The sequence below is a fragment of the Conger conger genome, chromosome 3, assembly GCF_963514075.1.
Source record: "Conger conger chromosome 3, fConCon1.1, whole genome shotgun sequence".
Taxonomy (NCBI): domain Eukaryota; kingdom Metazoa; phylum Chordata; class Actinopteri; order Anguilliformes; family Congridae; genus Conger; species Conger conger.
In genome coordinates this window covers 81607969-81623632 of record NC_083762.1, presented here as the reverse complement: position 1 = coordinate 81623632, position 15664 = coordinate 81607969, and the positions used below count along the sequence as shown (strand labels likewise).

Sequence of the window (15664 nt, the reverse complement as noted above, 5' to 3'; positions counted from 1 at the left end):
TACGGTGTCTCTGCTGTATAGATGCGTGCTGGGCACTCAAACTTTCCAACTTCCAAAAAGGAAAAACCACAGCATCTCGAAATATAGCTTACATTAGCCAATTAGTTAATTGCACAAGAAAGGTATACGGGTAAGTTGTACGATGAGATACGCGATAACGAAATTCTAGGTCCTTATATTTGGTTACTTGGACACTCGATTTCTCTATTTTTTTCCCAAAAGGATTTTTTTTTTTTTTGCATTGTTCAGCTGCATACGCTGAGCGCGCTCATTGGCCACGTCACACAGGGGGAGAGACTGTCGGGCACGAATTCCTCGGCGCTCCTCATATTTCTCCAAACCTCTTCTCCTCTCGGCCAGACGCAGCGTCTTTCTCCTCTTCTGTCTACCCGCACCCACGTTCTCTTCAAAATGGTACGCATTAGAATAGCATTGTGTTAAACATCATGCATGGGCGTGAAAGCCTTTCACTTTATGTGGACTTGAGCTCGGCGTTTTCACTCCGTTGCCTCCTTCTCAACCTCTATCGCATCTGCCTCTGTCTCTTCTCTCCGCAGATGTTTCGAAGTATTCCCGTACTTGTCCTTCTGGTCGTCGCCTTTTGTCACGCCGAGGTAGGTCTAATGACTTCATATCAGCTTCCTTCATGAAAACTTTGGGGTCGGTCGAAATGTTTTCCTCCGCTTTTTCGGAAGTGGCCATGACAATTACGTCGATATATATATTTTTGTGCTTTGTGTTTGTAAAATACAGTTTGAGTGGTAGTACCTGGATTTTTCATTCTCAAAGGAAACTGTATATAGTCCACCTAAGCGATCGAGGTAGACAATAAGTTAAAAAAATAAAATAAAAAACCCAGCTGCGACGAAAAAGCGGCCATAGCCGTAAGGTATGCTTTATGCTTTTAAGCAGTCGAGAGATTCAGATGTTCTCTTCACCTACTTACATGAAACTTTTTTTTTTTTTTTTCAATGTTGCACTAATTGGGGAATAAATGACGCCGTAAATCAGCCGTGCCATGGACACACGGCTGAAACTTGTGTTTACCTTTTCGAACTCATTTAAAATAACGGTTTTGAAAGCGTCCCGACCCACTGGCAAGCAACTCGCTCTGCTTTGGTCATAAAAAAGTCTCCGAGCATAAAAGATGCCTGTTCGGCCACTGGCGGACAAGTCAGATGGTTTATGACGCTTGGTTCTGATCAGCTCATAGGCTATGTGTTGTTTCCAGCTCTGGTGAAAGCTAAACTCTTGAGTGTGTACAATATAGACCTACTGTGTGATATTGACTGTATTACATATGTAATATACTCGGGGTTTCAGCCAATTTACCCACTTAGCAGTAGTCAGCTGAAAGAAAAGTCTTAAGGAAAATTATGAATGGTATGTCCACTTGTCCATATCATGAGTAAAGATTGTCAGTGGTGTGTGGGGGGAGAGCACTTCACTTTCGTCCCCCATGTTATGTGAAGCAGCGTTTTGTTCATCCGGATTCTTTATCAAGCAAAAAAGTGACCCTCCCAAGTCCACGCACACCCACACTCTTTCTCTCTTTTTCCTTCTCTCTCTCTCTCACACACACACTCACTCTCTCTCACACTCACACACGAATGCGACAGATGCCAGCGTGTGTGTGATCGTTGTTTCCCGTGATTCGTGTGCGGCAGACCGGACCCCATTGCCTGGTCCTTTACAGTAGAAGGAAAGAAAGAGAGATGGATAGAGAGAGAAAGAGAAACACACACTGTGGTCAGTTTGTTGCCGGGGGCCCCCCCAGGGTGTTTGTCTTGTTAATTAACTGTCCGTATGGCGCGGGGAGGAGCCTACGGTGGCCCAGATGGACATTCCCGTGTGGCAGCTGTGGGACATGAAAAGCCCTGTGGCTGGGGGCAGTGGGGCTGGGGGCAGCGGGGCTGGGAGCAGGGGGCAGGGAGCTGGGGCTTGGGCGTACTGGAGGGGTGGTGTAGACGCAGCTGTGTCTGGGTGTCTGGGGAGGGGTGGCTGGCTCTGGGGGGTTAGGATTTGGGTGTCTGCTGGTCATACAACCCAGTCCTCATACCGCTCTGAGCAAACTGAGACATCTGACATCGCTGAGGAAAGGCAGGTACACACACACACACACACACACACACACACACTCTGTGTGTGCGTTCACATACACACACCAACATCCATTCACTTTGAGCCCACAAACAAGTCACATAGACATTGCTCTCCCTCTCTGTCTCGCTGTCTCTCTGTCTTTCTCCAAACACACACACACACAGAAACTGGAAAAATGCACAAATGCTTTTGGTTATTTTCGACACTTTAATCAAAGAACAGTAGCTACTTGTTTTCCCGTCTGTCACATTGATCTTTTTTTTTCTTTAATTGCTGGATAAAGTCGTCACTTAGGCTTATGAATCCAGTCATTTGTTGTCACGGATTCGGATCTCCCTGGAAACCGAGGAATTGCTTCATCCTTGATATCCTTCCATGTTTGTTTTTTTCAGCTCCCTTTTTTTTTTCTTCTTTTTTTTTTTGGAGGCATGTTTTGGTTTGGTTTTGTGTGGTATTATCTTAATTAGGCCATCTCATTAACCCCTGTCCCGTTAGGTGGGCTGTGTTATCTTGCTGTGTTATCTTGCTGTGTTATCTTGCTGTGTGGCTGTTGTCAGAGCTGCCTCCGCAGCTGGTGCCCACCTGGTTAGGCCTTTGTTGTCCTGTTTCTAGGTGTCGAAGCATTCAATTAAGCCCGCTCATTGTGGGGTTTGTTTTTCTTAAGGCCAAAGGGGGGTGCCCTGGGCTTGTGCGTGGTATCCGGGGGGGGGGTGTTTGAGTCCACGCCTTGCGGGGGCACGTTTCTTTGCTCTGACTGCCGATCCAATGTGTCAGTGGGGTAAAGTGAAGAGATTAACATTGTTTTAACTTCTCTCTGTGCAGTTAAAAAGTGTTTTATTAATTTGAAAATCACAGATTTGAGTAGTATGTCTTCGTCAGGGTAGGGATAGTGTTGGGTGGTTAGCTCTTCCATTGATCCGCTCTGTTTTTTTTGGGAGTGTGTTCTTAATGAAAAAAAATGTTAGATTTATTGATGTCACAGTAATGGCTCAGGTAGGAGAAGGTTGAACTTTGAACTTTGACCCTTTTGAACAGTACAAGTTCAAATGTGGTTTTTTTTGTTTTTGTTTTTTTCAACATTTTAAGTCGGTGTTCTAGAACTCCAGTAGTTGCGCTGCCAAAAGCCAAGTCTGGCCGGCTCTCGTGGAGCAGCATGATTGGCTCGCTGCTCCAGAGGGAGGGACTTGGCGGGGTCAGCTGAGCGCCGCGCAATAAAGCACCTCGGAATCACGGACACAGGCACGAGACGAGACGGCTTGAAGAAGGCGTGTCGCTCTCCTTCGGGCCGCTGAGGGACAGATATTCAGATATTTTTAAAAATATATATTTTTAAGAACATTCCAATCACATATGTGACCAATGTGCACAATAGTTTGGTTGGAACTACGAGTGCTTAGAGGATACACAGGCACAGTGGTCCCCTGCTTTGGGGGCTTTTCCTGTTCTTGTTGGTCGGTGTGCGCTCCTGTCCTGCTCCTGTCATGCATGTTCACGCTCACGAGAGCAGGGGCCAGACCTGCTGATGGTACAGTGCACCTCCTGGCCTGGCTTACGTTTCCCTTTCCCCTTTCTCTTTTTGAGACGGGGCTGATGGGAGGTCTGTAGTGTGTTCTGAAGGCTGATGGGAGGTCTGTAGTGTGTACTGAAGGCTGATGGGAGGTCTGTAGTGTGTACTGAAGGCTGATGGGAGGTCTGTAGTGTGTTCTGAAGGCTGATGGGAGGTCTGTAGTGTGTTCTGAAGGCTGTTGTTTAGCAGAAATCGAAGAGAACGTTTATTTCTCTAGCGATTCCGCTCGGGAAGACGGAATGGCAGCGACGTCTTTCCTACTAAACAATATTTAATAAGATAAGTTGTATTTATTGTATTTTTGTTAAGACGGAACGGCGTGTGCCTCCTCCCCGCTCTCTCTCCCTCTCTCTCTCTCTCTCTCTCTCTCTCTCTCTCTCCCGGGGCGGTGCGATCACTGCTGCTGCTGTTCTGTAAACATCCCGGCGAGTCCCAGACATTCCCCCCGGCTCCACATTCCACCGCTGGAATTCCTGCATGTGAGCTCCGTCCAGGAGCGCTGAGGAGGCCCAGATGGTCCTACAGACGGGGGGGGGGGGCTCTACAGCCATCTAAATTCATGCTGCGTACTCGGGCTAAAATATGGCACATGCGATGATGTTGTTGAATACGATATGACGATATGACCTGCAATAAATAAACACAATAAGTGTGCACAGTTCTGCTTTAGGTAAACTGCCAACATAGACCCCTGACAATGCATAGCCCATGCCTGCTGAATGCAACAGGAAAAAAACATTATTTCCAACATGCGTTTATTGAACAAATCGCACATCGACAGCCAATCAATTTAACAGGAGATGAATTTAAAAACACTATTCGTGGCAGTTGGAGCAGGGTTTTGCGGTGTTGGTGTTGGTGTTGTGTGTTGGTGTTGTGCGTCAGGGTGGATTGTGCAGCCCTGCTGTGTGCACAGCGTAGTGGGAGGCTTCCTCAGACCACAGCACCCCGGCGTCCGAGCTAACGGGCCAGCCGGCCGTTCTTAGGAGAGGGGGTGGGGAGAGCGTGTCTCAGCATGCTTTGTGTCCCGTGTTTTATGACCTTGTGTGTCCCAGCTGGCCCGGGGGGGCGAGACAGAGAGAGGGCAGTGAACATCACTAACACTAACATGGCAGGGCGTGCGTTTGAGGTCACCTTAGTGCTCTCTCCTCTCTCTCTCCCTCCCTCTCCTTTCTCTCTCTCTCCCTCCCTCTCCTTTCTCTCTCTCTCCCTCTCTCCTCTCCCTCCCTCTCTCTCTCTCCATCTCTCTCCTTTCTCCTTCTCCCTCTCTCTCCTGTCTCCCTCCCTCCCTCTCTCTCTCTCCCCTCCCCTTCTCTCTCCCCCTCTCTCTCTCTCTCCCTCCCTGGTGGCTCCAGGCATGCAGACGGGGTGCGTTCCTGTCCCAGAAACGGAGCTCGATTTGGGGCTGAGATTAATCACACACAGCCAGCCCGGCCGCTCTCTGCCACACAAACACGCTGCATCCCCCGCCCAGTCGGTGTGGAGTGTAAAACCTTCATGCGACTCGCATGCTCAGTAGTTGGTGGTTCAGTGTGCTAGTTTTCACGCGGTTCCATATTTGCTTGGTCTGGGATCTCATTTAGAATAACGGGGGCGGTCAAACACCCAGAGGAGTCTGAGACTCAAACTTAAGTGCTGTTGTTGCAGTTTTCTTGCATTGGCACCACTGGTGTATCATTGCAAGTGGCAGCTGTAGCTTTAGCTTGCTTCTAGAGGCATTTTTTAAAAGTGCTCTTGCCCTTTTGCTGTTGTCCTCCTTAGTGTGACTACACTGGGCCTGGTGCTGCCAGTAAGGCTAGCGTTCTTCTGTAACCATGACAGCACACAATGCTACGGGTACAGTAGCCATTAGCACACAATCCTACGTGTACAGTCGCCATTAGCACACAATGCTACGGGTACAGTAGCCATTAGCACACAATCCTATGTGTACAGTCGCCATTAGCACACAATGCTACGGGTACAATAGCCATTAGCACACAATGCTACGGGTACAGTAGACATTAGCACACAATGCTACGGGTACAGTAGCCATTAGCACACAATGCTACGGGTACAGTAGCCATTAGCACACAATGCTACGGGTACAGTAGCCATTAGCACACAATGCTACGGGTAGAGTAGCCATTAGCACACAATGCTACGGGTAGAGTAGCCATTAGCACACAATGCTACGGTTACAGTCGGCATTAGCACGCAATGCAACGGGTACAGTAGACATTAGCACGCAATGCTAAGGGTACAGTAGACATTAGCACGCAATGCTAAGGGTACAGTAGGCATGAGCACGCAATGATATGGGTACAGTAGCCATTAGCACACAATGCTACGGGTACGTAGCCATTAGCATTAAAAGGGAGAGGGGGAGAGGAGGGAGAGAGAGGAGGGGAGAGGGAGAGGAGAGAGAGAGAGAGGAGGGGAGAGGAGGGAGAGGGAGAGGAGAGAGAGAGAGAGGAGGGGAGAGGAGAGAGAGAGAGAGAGGAGGGAGAGAGAGAGAGGAGGGGAGAGAGAGAGAGAGAGGAGGGGAGAGAGAGAGAGAGGAGGGGAGAGGAGAGAGAGAGAGAGGAGGGGAGAGGAGAGAGAGAGAGAGGAGGGGAGAGGAGAGGAGGGAGAGAGAGAGAGGAGGGGAGAGAGAGAGAGAGAGGAGGGGAGAGAGAGAGAGAGGTCTGCTCAGAGGCCCTGTCGTGTTCTCTGCTCCCTGGTCCTTCGGGGGAGATTCCTGAACACTCATTTCATCCTGAAGTCTGGATAAATGAGATACTCAGAGAGGAATTTTGTTAAGGGGGAGTGCGTCATTGTACAGACCCCTCTCCTTCCCTCTCTCTCTCCCCCTTTCCCTCTCCCTCCCCCCCCTCTCTCCCCCTCTCCTTCCCTCTCTCCCCCTCTCCCTCTCCCCCTCTCTCTCTCGCCCTCTCCCTCCCTCTCTCTCTCCTCGCAGGTTTAACTGCTCGCAGATGTTTTTGTTTTTAGAAGCTGTGGCGCCTCATCGCTGTGGTGGGGGCGGGGGCGGGGGGGAGGGGGGCGGCTGTCCGTGTGCCACCCTGGCTGCTGCCCCCAGTGTCTCTGGGGAGGGGGGGTTGGGGGTAATCCCCTGTCCTGGGTTCAGTGGCACTATAACGGTCCCGGATCTTTTCCAAAAACATTCCTGAGACAGGAGCCCCAATGAAGCCCTGAAAAGCAGCTTTTTACACCTCTCTCCCCCCCCCCCGCACCCCCCCCGTCCCTTTGTTCTTCTTCTCTTTCTTTCACCAGGAGAACTCTCGAGGTTCTTTTTGAAATGTCTTTTGAACAAGTGTCTTTGAAATGAATTATGGGATACGGATCCAAGGGCTGGAGGACTGAAAGCTGAGTGCTGTAAGAACGTGAGGACGGGGGGGGGGGTATTGACAGAGGAGCGTTTGCATTATTCCCTTAAATCAAAGTAGCCGCCTCGTAATTGGCTCTGCTCCCAGCGGGGAGTCCCGAAGACCACCAGGGAGTGAGACTCTTTCCGGAAGGTTCTCCTTATCACAGGTGTGCTGTCTGTCCCAATACCAGTTTGTGCTTAAACCCCATTTAACCCTTTCAGGCCTGATGACACACTCCAAAAACACTCCCTTTAATCGCCGTCAAATAGCTCTCTTATTTCTGGACGTTTTTTATTTGATTTATTTATTTTGTTATGCAGGGGAGCTTTGCGACTGAAGTATGTTGACCTGAGAGACAGTAAAAGCAGAAATGTTATTTGACCCTTTCAGTTCTCTGAGCATATTTCTGGAAGGTACTCTGCTGATATCTTATATTATCAAGCATTGACATGACTGTGTAACATGATTTCTCCATACAACCTGTTAATTACATTACATTACATTAATGACATTTGGCAGACGCTCTTATCCAGAGCGAAGTACAGTTGATTAGACTAAGCAGGAGACAATCCTCCCCGGGAGCAATGCAGGGTTAAGGGCCTTGCTCAAGGGCCCAACGGCTGTGCAGATCTTATTGTGTCTACACCGGGAATCGAACCGCCGACCTTGCGGGTCCCAGTCATGTACCTTAACCACTACGCTACAGGCCACCCTGTGATGGGCAGGGCCCCTTGTGTTAATGTAGGGTGACACACCTGAGCTGACTCGTTGCATTTGAGAGATACTCAAGAGAAAACTTTTTTTTTTGTAACTGAAAATAGTTTATTTCTCATAAAATGGGGCTCACGAACTAAAGCACGTCATGTCCAAGCCTACTCTAGCAATCCACAGACCCTTTGTGTGTCCTGTAGGAACAAAAGATCAGCTTTTCACAGCGAGTCCCACGGTATAATCGAACTTGCAGTTGCCAGAGCCAACATGCAGTTTTACTTCTGAACCTTTTCCCACACTTTCTTTTCTTTCTGTTGACAGAAATGTTGACAGTTATGTCTTGTATCTTGGCAGGCAGTGCGTTAGACTGGGCTGTTGCCCACTGCCCTGTCCAGAATGCTGTTTTCAATTTAAATTTAAAGAGTACGCTTTTTTTTTGTTTTTAATGTCTCGTCCAACACTCAAAAGTCCGTTTTGTAGAACTCCATTGCTCTCAGGTGCCAGTTGACACTACATCAGCAGTAGAAGGTTTGTGTTTGGTTTGGGACGGGGGTGCATGTGTGAGAGTGAAGGTTCTGGGACAGTGGGGGCCGGGTGGGGGGTGGGGGGTGATTTGGGGCTGGTTTGGGATGGGGGTGCACGGGTGAGAGTGAAGGTTCTGGGACAGTGGGGGCCGGGGGGTGATTTGGGGCTGGTTTGGGACGGGGGTGCACGGGTGAGAGTGAAGGTTCTGGGACAGTGGGGGCCGGGTGGGGGGTGGGGGGTGATTTGGGGCTGGTTTGGGACGGGGGTGCGTGGGTGAGAGTGAAGGTTCTGGGACAGTGGGGGCTGGGTGGGGGGTGATTTGGGGCTGGTTTGGGACGGGGGTGCGTGGGTGAGAGTGAAGGTTCTGGGACAGTGGGGGCTGGGTGGGGGGTGATTTGGGGCTGGTTTGGGATGGGGGTGCACGGGTGAGAGTGAAGGTTCTGGCACAGTGGGGAGTTTGGGGGCTACAGCAGCAGTAGAAACTTTAGTTATCAACGTTCTCGTCACATATTTCTGATCTTCCGCCTGACAAAGGGTGAAATATTTTGGCGGAAACTCGCGGTCACTAAATGGCAAACGGACTGCGTTCCGCACCCAGGGCACGGGATCAAACCGGCGACCCTCTGACTGCCAGATGACCGCCCTAACCTCCTGGGCTAACGTAGCCCGCGCCACTGGTCTGGGGTGCAGGGGTGAGAGTGAAGGTGCGGGTGGGGGCTAGGTCCGGGGGGGGGGGGGGGGAGTGGTTGCCGTGACCCACTTCAGGAGAGTTTGGGCCCTCCTGCCAGACAGCGCAGCTGTGAGGAATTCTGCAGGAGCGCAATGTGAAACATTCGGAGCCAAGCGCAGCAGGGACACGTGCGGGAGGGAGGGAGGGAGGGAGAGAGGGAGAGAGGGAGGGAGGGAGGGAGAGAGGGAGGGAGGGAGAGAGAGACTCAAAACGGCCTTTGTTCGCTGTCGACAGTGGAACTGCAAAACAGAGCGTCGCCGCTGATTGTCTGTTTTTGTTAAGGGGGGAGAGAAGTTAAGTAAATTGAATTAAGCGAATGTTTAATGTTACCTCGGGACACAACAGGCTGTTCTGTGTAGTGCTGGGGCTGATGTCATCCCAGACTCCCGAGGTCTCACGACCGCACCCCTTGTACCACATACACGCGAATGTTTCTTGGGTTTTTCATTTTTTCCAGTTTTTTTTCTTTTTTTTTACCAAATGGAAAGCCCCCTCCAACTGAGGGTAAACTCCAGGAACAGTGACCTTTGACCTTCAGCCCTACCCAATGTATACAGGCCAGGCCTGCTGCTGCGTGGCCCACCCCCCTGTTCCTTATCGGGCGTGAAAAATCCCAAGTGTATTTCTGAACCCCTGAATAGCCAAAGCGCATTTGGTTCATTTCTGTGAGGGAGGGGGGCGAGTGATACGGGTCAGTCTTGCAGAGTTGCAGAGTTCTTCTCTTAATAGGATAAGTGTGAGGAGAAGGGGGGGGGGGGTGGGGTTGCATAGGAACAGAAGTGAGCCTGAGAGTCGCTCTGCTGTGGTTTTCAGAATGCGGCTGTCGTGGCAACCTGGAACGGCCGTGTAAATAGCAGACTGCTACTCCACACAGCGTGCGCACTCTCTCCAGACCAATTATCCGCTGGGAGTCCGGCTGCTGTCCCGGGGTCAGAATTTCAGGAATGTTGGACCTGCCTCCCCGTTTCAGCCCCAGCGAGCGCTCGCCGTGAAAGACCGGGATCCGTTAGGGTCACCTGGCCCCTCTCTGCCTGCGCACCTGTCCCGGGCTAGGGGTCTCAGGACCGGTCACAGGGTCTCAGGACCGGGCTGTGATCTCAGGACCGGGCTCGTGGTCTCAGGACCGGGCTCGGGGTCTCAGGACCAGCTCTTCCCACTGCTGGTCTCTGCTTTTGTGTGCTTGTGTGGGCGGGTGAATGGTTATAAATATAGTGACAAATATTTGTAAATATTTTCAGTGGTTTTATTTCTTTATACAGTTCCGCCAAGTTTTCATTTGAGCCCAGCGTTCTTGCGTGCCTGTGTGTCTGAACCACGAGCTCGAGCGGGCCCAGGGTCGTGCCTTACGCCAGGAGAACTCTCCGGTTTGGGAGGGGGGGGGGGAGTTCTGTCTAGACAGATTCTGCTGAGGCCGGCGTTCTGTCCTGTAGAGAGAAGGTTTTATTTTAATAAGAGTGTCAGGAGCCGGCTTCTCTTTGCCCAGCCGAGGCAAAGGCCCCCGCGGGTCTCAGTCTCATCCCCCTGCTCTGCGCTGTGGAGCACAAGATGGCCGCCACTGTGTGTCCTCGAAGCCGCTGTTCCGCCGCTGTGCCTTTACCTCCTGGGGGTTCCTCTGTCATTTCGTCCCTGGGTTGCAGTGCATGCTGGGGATTTTACTCCGGGGGGCTCGAGCCCTGTAATTGGCCGAGGTCAAGGCCCAGCTGACGCAGGATGTTCCTGCGATGTTACCGGGATGTTGAGTTACTGTTATAACACGGGCACTGTGGCAGCGCCACCTGAATGTGCGCCAGTGTAGCAGGGGCGGCTCAGTTCACGCTGCGTTGTGCAGTGAAGGCTCGTAGCGGGTCACTCGACGACGCTCCCGTTCAGAGGCATGGAGACCGCTCTCTGTTCTGCGAAGCGCCGGGCCAAAGCCCCGGGCAGAAGCGCCCTGTGAATATCAACAATGGAGAAAGAGAGAGGACGGCTACAGACGCCTCTGTCACCGTCCTTTTTGGCCCATGCTGCTTCATGTTGGCCGTCTGACTCACAGTCCGTATTTATTTGTGAAGAGCTGACCTCCCTTCATCTTTCTTCATCGAGAGGAATTCTCATGCTAGATGCTTGCTTGATCCCTAGCCCTCTCTCTATCCCTCTCCTTCTCTCTCTCGCCTTCCCTCTCTCTCCTCTCTCCCTCTCCTTTTCTCTCTCTCCCTCTCTCCTCTCTCTCCCTCTCCCTCTGTCCCTATCCTTCTCTCTCCACTCCCTCTCCTTCTCTCTCCTTCCCTCTCTCTCCCTCTCCTTTTCTCTCTTTCTCTCTGTCTCTCTCCCTCTCCTTTTCTCTCTGTCTCTCTCCCTCTCCTTTTCTCTCTTTCTCTCTGTCTGTCTCTCCCTCCTTCTCTCTCTCCCTCTCCCCCTCTCCTGCTTGTAGGGGCTGGAAAGCTTTCTGCAGCTCTGTAGCGTGTGACTTTCCATCGGCTGAGTGGATGGAAGCTGGAGTGTGAGATTCGGAGTGTAGAGTGAGGTGGTTTCTGCTCATAAACCGTGTGTGTGAGTGAACGGGCCAATTAGAGCCATTAATTAACTTTGGAAAAAGTGCTTTATAAGTGCAGTCCATTTAGCATTTAGCATTTAATGGGCATGGCTGTGTTGTTAGGGTTGTTGGGTTGTTGTTGTTGTTTGGGCTGTGATTCTGATTAGTAAGGTTCTGGAAGGTTCTTACGGTTGACTGGGTCTGTGTTCCTTGTTGCTATGGCAGTGTTCGCACCCCAGGGAGAGCCACGTAACGGACCCAGAGTACCCCCCCCCCCCGGTCCTGCTGCTCCACCCAAAACACTCTTTTCTTTTGAGCTTTTTTCGCCTCTTCCTCGTGTCCGTGTCTGTGGAGAGCAAGGACCCCTGTGAGCTGCCGGTTTTTACTCAGGCTCTGCGACGGACACCCGCCCCCACCCGAGCCCCGGCCTCCTGCCCCACCGTGAATTGGACGGTGGAAGGGCTTAAAAAGTCTGTTTTTAAAACCATCTGTTTTTCTGGGGGTTGTTTCTAAGGCAAGGAGGAACAGCTGCCTTGTGAAATTCTTCAGATTTCTCTTCAAATCCTAAGAAAATGCAGCACAGTTTAGAGGCACAAACTTACTGCAGGTATAGACAGGGGCAAGAGGGCTGTTTTCACATAACAGTTCTGTTGTGTGAGAATGGGAAGAGAAAACTTTCCTCTTATGCAGGCCAACATGAAGTTCCTAAGAGATGTATCGCATATGAGGTGATTCACAATTAACAGCGAAACTTAAAGACATTAAAACGTGATTAAAAGAGAGAACCGGATAACAAAGAAGTCTTTCGGGGAAGCTGCCGCTCCGTAATGGCTGCCCTTAAAGAAACGGAAGAACATTGAGCGGGAACAATGGCTCGCATCCACGGAATGAGCTTTCCTGGGAATTCCCTCTGCAGCGTTTTAATGGGAAAAACCTGAACCATGCCGATTTTCCCCTCCCTCTCCTTCACAAACAGGCCACTAAGTCATGACTAACCCCTCCCCCCAAAAAAACAACATGTAAAAAAAATAATAATTAAAAGGCAGTGCCACACACACAGCAGGGCCTCTGGAAGCTTTTTCCCAGTCCCTGTTACACACAGAACAGGACTCCTGTGTCGCTGTTAGACTGGACAGGTTCGGGTGCCGAAGTGGAACTGGGTCTGCTTCTGCTTCTGCTGGGTCTGCTTCCGACCGGTTCAGACCGGTTAAGACCGGTTCAGACCGGTTAAGACCGGTTCAGACCGGCTGAAACGGGCCGCCCTCCAGCCCAAGCCACAGCTGAGTGCTTAGCAACAATGTGATGCCACCATCTTTCGCACACGTTAAATGTTAACGCTATTTCCTTAAAGCTGACTGATTAATGTGAGCAGGGCCAGCTGTACGCTGGGGGATTCGTGTGCAGAATCTCGGCAGGCTGTGATTTGTAAGGCTGCGCATGGCGGGAAGCCCTGTATAAATCCTGCTTATTGAGGTCAGGGTTTCAGGTTCAGGGCAGCGAGGCCCATGGGAGTTGTAGTTCAGGCCGAGGCCTGCAAATATTTCAGTTGATTCCCTGGACAGTCCGTTGCTCAAAGCTATGGCGCTTTCACACTGCACTGTGCTGTCCTGGCCAATAGGGGGCACTATTCCCTCTGGCAGTGCAGAGGTTTGGACGCTGCGCAGTAATAGATGCCATCTGTTCGGCAGCCTGACTCAGGTGATGTCATCAGGAATCACGTGATCCACACTGAAACACCATAGATATCACGCCATAGAGATGCATCAGCACTGGAGACCATGTTGGACTGCGTGTTGGACTGCGTGTTTGACTGCGTGTTTGACTGCGTGTTTGACTGCGTGTTTGACTGCGTGTTGGACTGCGTGTTGGACTGCGTGTTGGACTGCGTGTTGGACTGCGTGTTGGACTGCGGGGGCTTTCTGGCCCTCGGTACCTAAACGTGGAGAGAAGTGAAGAGTATAGGAACAAAGGAAATCTAATTTCTTCTGTGCAGCTCAGAAAAATAAAAATCAGTCCCTGGAGAGAAATTAGTTCAACATAAAGCAATATTAGAATTTAAAAGTTGTCCTAATGAGTATATTTTCTCCACGGTAAAGTCGTAGTTTTGAATGGACTTAAGCTAATTAGACGTAATGAGCTGTAGTACCTCTGGTGACCACTGGAGCTGCGAGTTTCTGGGGGAATGTTGATCCCTGCGTCCGCGGTTCCGATCAGCTGACCTTTTCCGCTGCACTTCATTGGCTCGGCAGCCCCCTCCTGGCCCCCTCCCCCTCGTTTCCGTGGTGATGTCCGTGCGGAAGATGGGCGAGGGTGTCCGTCCACCTTCTGGAACATTCTAAAGGTCAGAGAATAAATGAGACTCTGCCGTCCGTCCGCCGGGGGGGTCGGACGAGGCCCGGTTCAGCGCACCGCAGCGGGGAGCGCCGCTCCGAAAGGTCAGCATCCAGTGTTTTCTTCTGGAAAGTTCCTTCAATTTTTGGCAAGAGAAGTTTTCTAAAAAAAAAATAAAAAAAAGCTAACCAGGTTTGTGGGGCTTTCATCAACGAAATGAAAAACTACAATTAAAAAAGGAAAATTATGGAAAAGAAATAGGCTATTTGACTTCAGTCATTTGGCTCCTGTGTGCGTGTGCGTGTGCGTGTGCGTGTGCGTGTGTGTACAGGGGTGGCCTGTAGCGTAGTGGTTAAGGTACATGACTGGGACACGCAAGGTCGGTGGTTCTAATCCCGGGGTTGCCACAATAAGATCCGCACAGCTGTTGGGCACTTGAGCAAGGCCCTTAATCCTGCATTGCTCCAGGGGAGGATTGTCTAATCAACTGTACGTCGCTCTGGGTAAGAGCGTCTGCCAAATCAAATGCCAATAATGTAATGTAATGTTTGTCATCGTCAATATGTATGTAGTCACTAAAACTGAAGCTATGTAGAATCTCTCTCTCTCTCTCTCTCTCTCTCTCTCTCTCTCTCTCTGTAGGACGTTTACATGCATGATTGCCCTTAATTTGCTCAGCCTGATGTCTAATTAAAGATATTTTTGGAGAGGTTTCAAACCTGTCACTCAGCAGGAGGAGGCAGAGGGGCAAAGAAAACCAGGAGAGTGAGACACAGAAAGAGAGAGAAAGAGAGAGAAAGGGAGACACAGAAAGAGCCCTAGAGAGAGAGCAAAAGAGGGAAACACAGAGAGACCGAGGGGGGGGGGTGTAAAGAAAAGTATGATCTAAAGACAAATGGAGAGAGAAAGTTGTGTGTTTGCGTTTCTGTGGTCGGTTCAGTAAATGAGTGAAATCGGTTGTGCGTGCTACAGCTGACTACAGACTCTGTTTGAAACTACAGACTCCATGCTACAGTGCTACAGACTCCATTTGAAACGGCTCACCTGTGCGGTTTATAAATACAGCCACGGTGCGGAGCTCCCAGAAGCCTTTGCTCCCTGCTCCTGTGCCTGTCTTCGGGTCAGAGGACCACTTGCCTGTGATTGGCTGAACCTTTTGAGTCAGGGGAGCGCTTGCTTGTGATTGGCTGAGCCCTGTGAGACAGGGGAGCGCTTGCTTGTGATTGGCTGAGCCCTGTGAGACAGGGGAGCGCTTGCTTGTGATTGGCTGAGCCCTGTGAGACAGGGGAGCGCTTGCTTGTGATTGGCTGAGCCCTGTGAGACAGGGGAGCGCTTGCTTGTGATTGGCTTGTAGTGGTGGAAGATGAATGCAGTATTTGGGTGCACAGAGGGGGGAGTGGGAGAAGGTGGGGGCTGGGGGGAATAGAAAGGGAGGGAGTGATAGAGGAAGGGAGGAGGACAAATGACCTTTGTGTTTTTCTCCTCTCTGTCCTTTCCCCCGCTTCTCCTTACCTCTCTCCTCTGCTCTCATGTTCTCATCTGTAGCTTGTGCCCTCTCTCTCTCCATCCCCTACACCCCTCTCCCTCTCTCTCTCACTCTCTCTATATTCCCCTCTCCCTCTCTCTCACTCTCTGTTCTGTAATTCCTCCGGAATGCAGAGCTCCATCTGGTCCTGATTACAGAGCTGGGAGCTCTGTGTGTGTGTGTGTGTGTGTGTGTGTGTGTGTGTGTGTGTGTGTGTGTGTGGGTGTGGGTACTCAGGTCAGCGGTGGGGGGGGGGGGGGGTTGTGTTGGGCTGAGCTGGGGGCGTATTGTAACGCGTGAGGCGTATTGTAAC

The 15664-nt window shown here is 50.9% G+C and overlaps 1 protein-coding gene across 1 annotated transcript in view; it reads left to right on the top strand.

The window, feature by feature from the left end:
* Positions 1–284: 284 nt before the first annotated feature.
* Positions 285–15664, top strand: part of fstl1b (follistatin-like 1b) — a 33570-nt gene continuing 18190 nt past the window's right edge. The window contains exons 1-2 of the mRNA XM_061234726.1: positions 285–414; positions 558–614. Coding sequence (XP_061090710.1) covers positions 412–414; positions 558–614 — 60 coding nt within the window. The 5' untranslated portion in view covers positions 285–411. The remainder of the gene's footprint in view (positions 415–557; positions 615–15664) is intronic.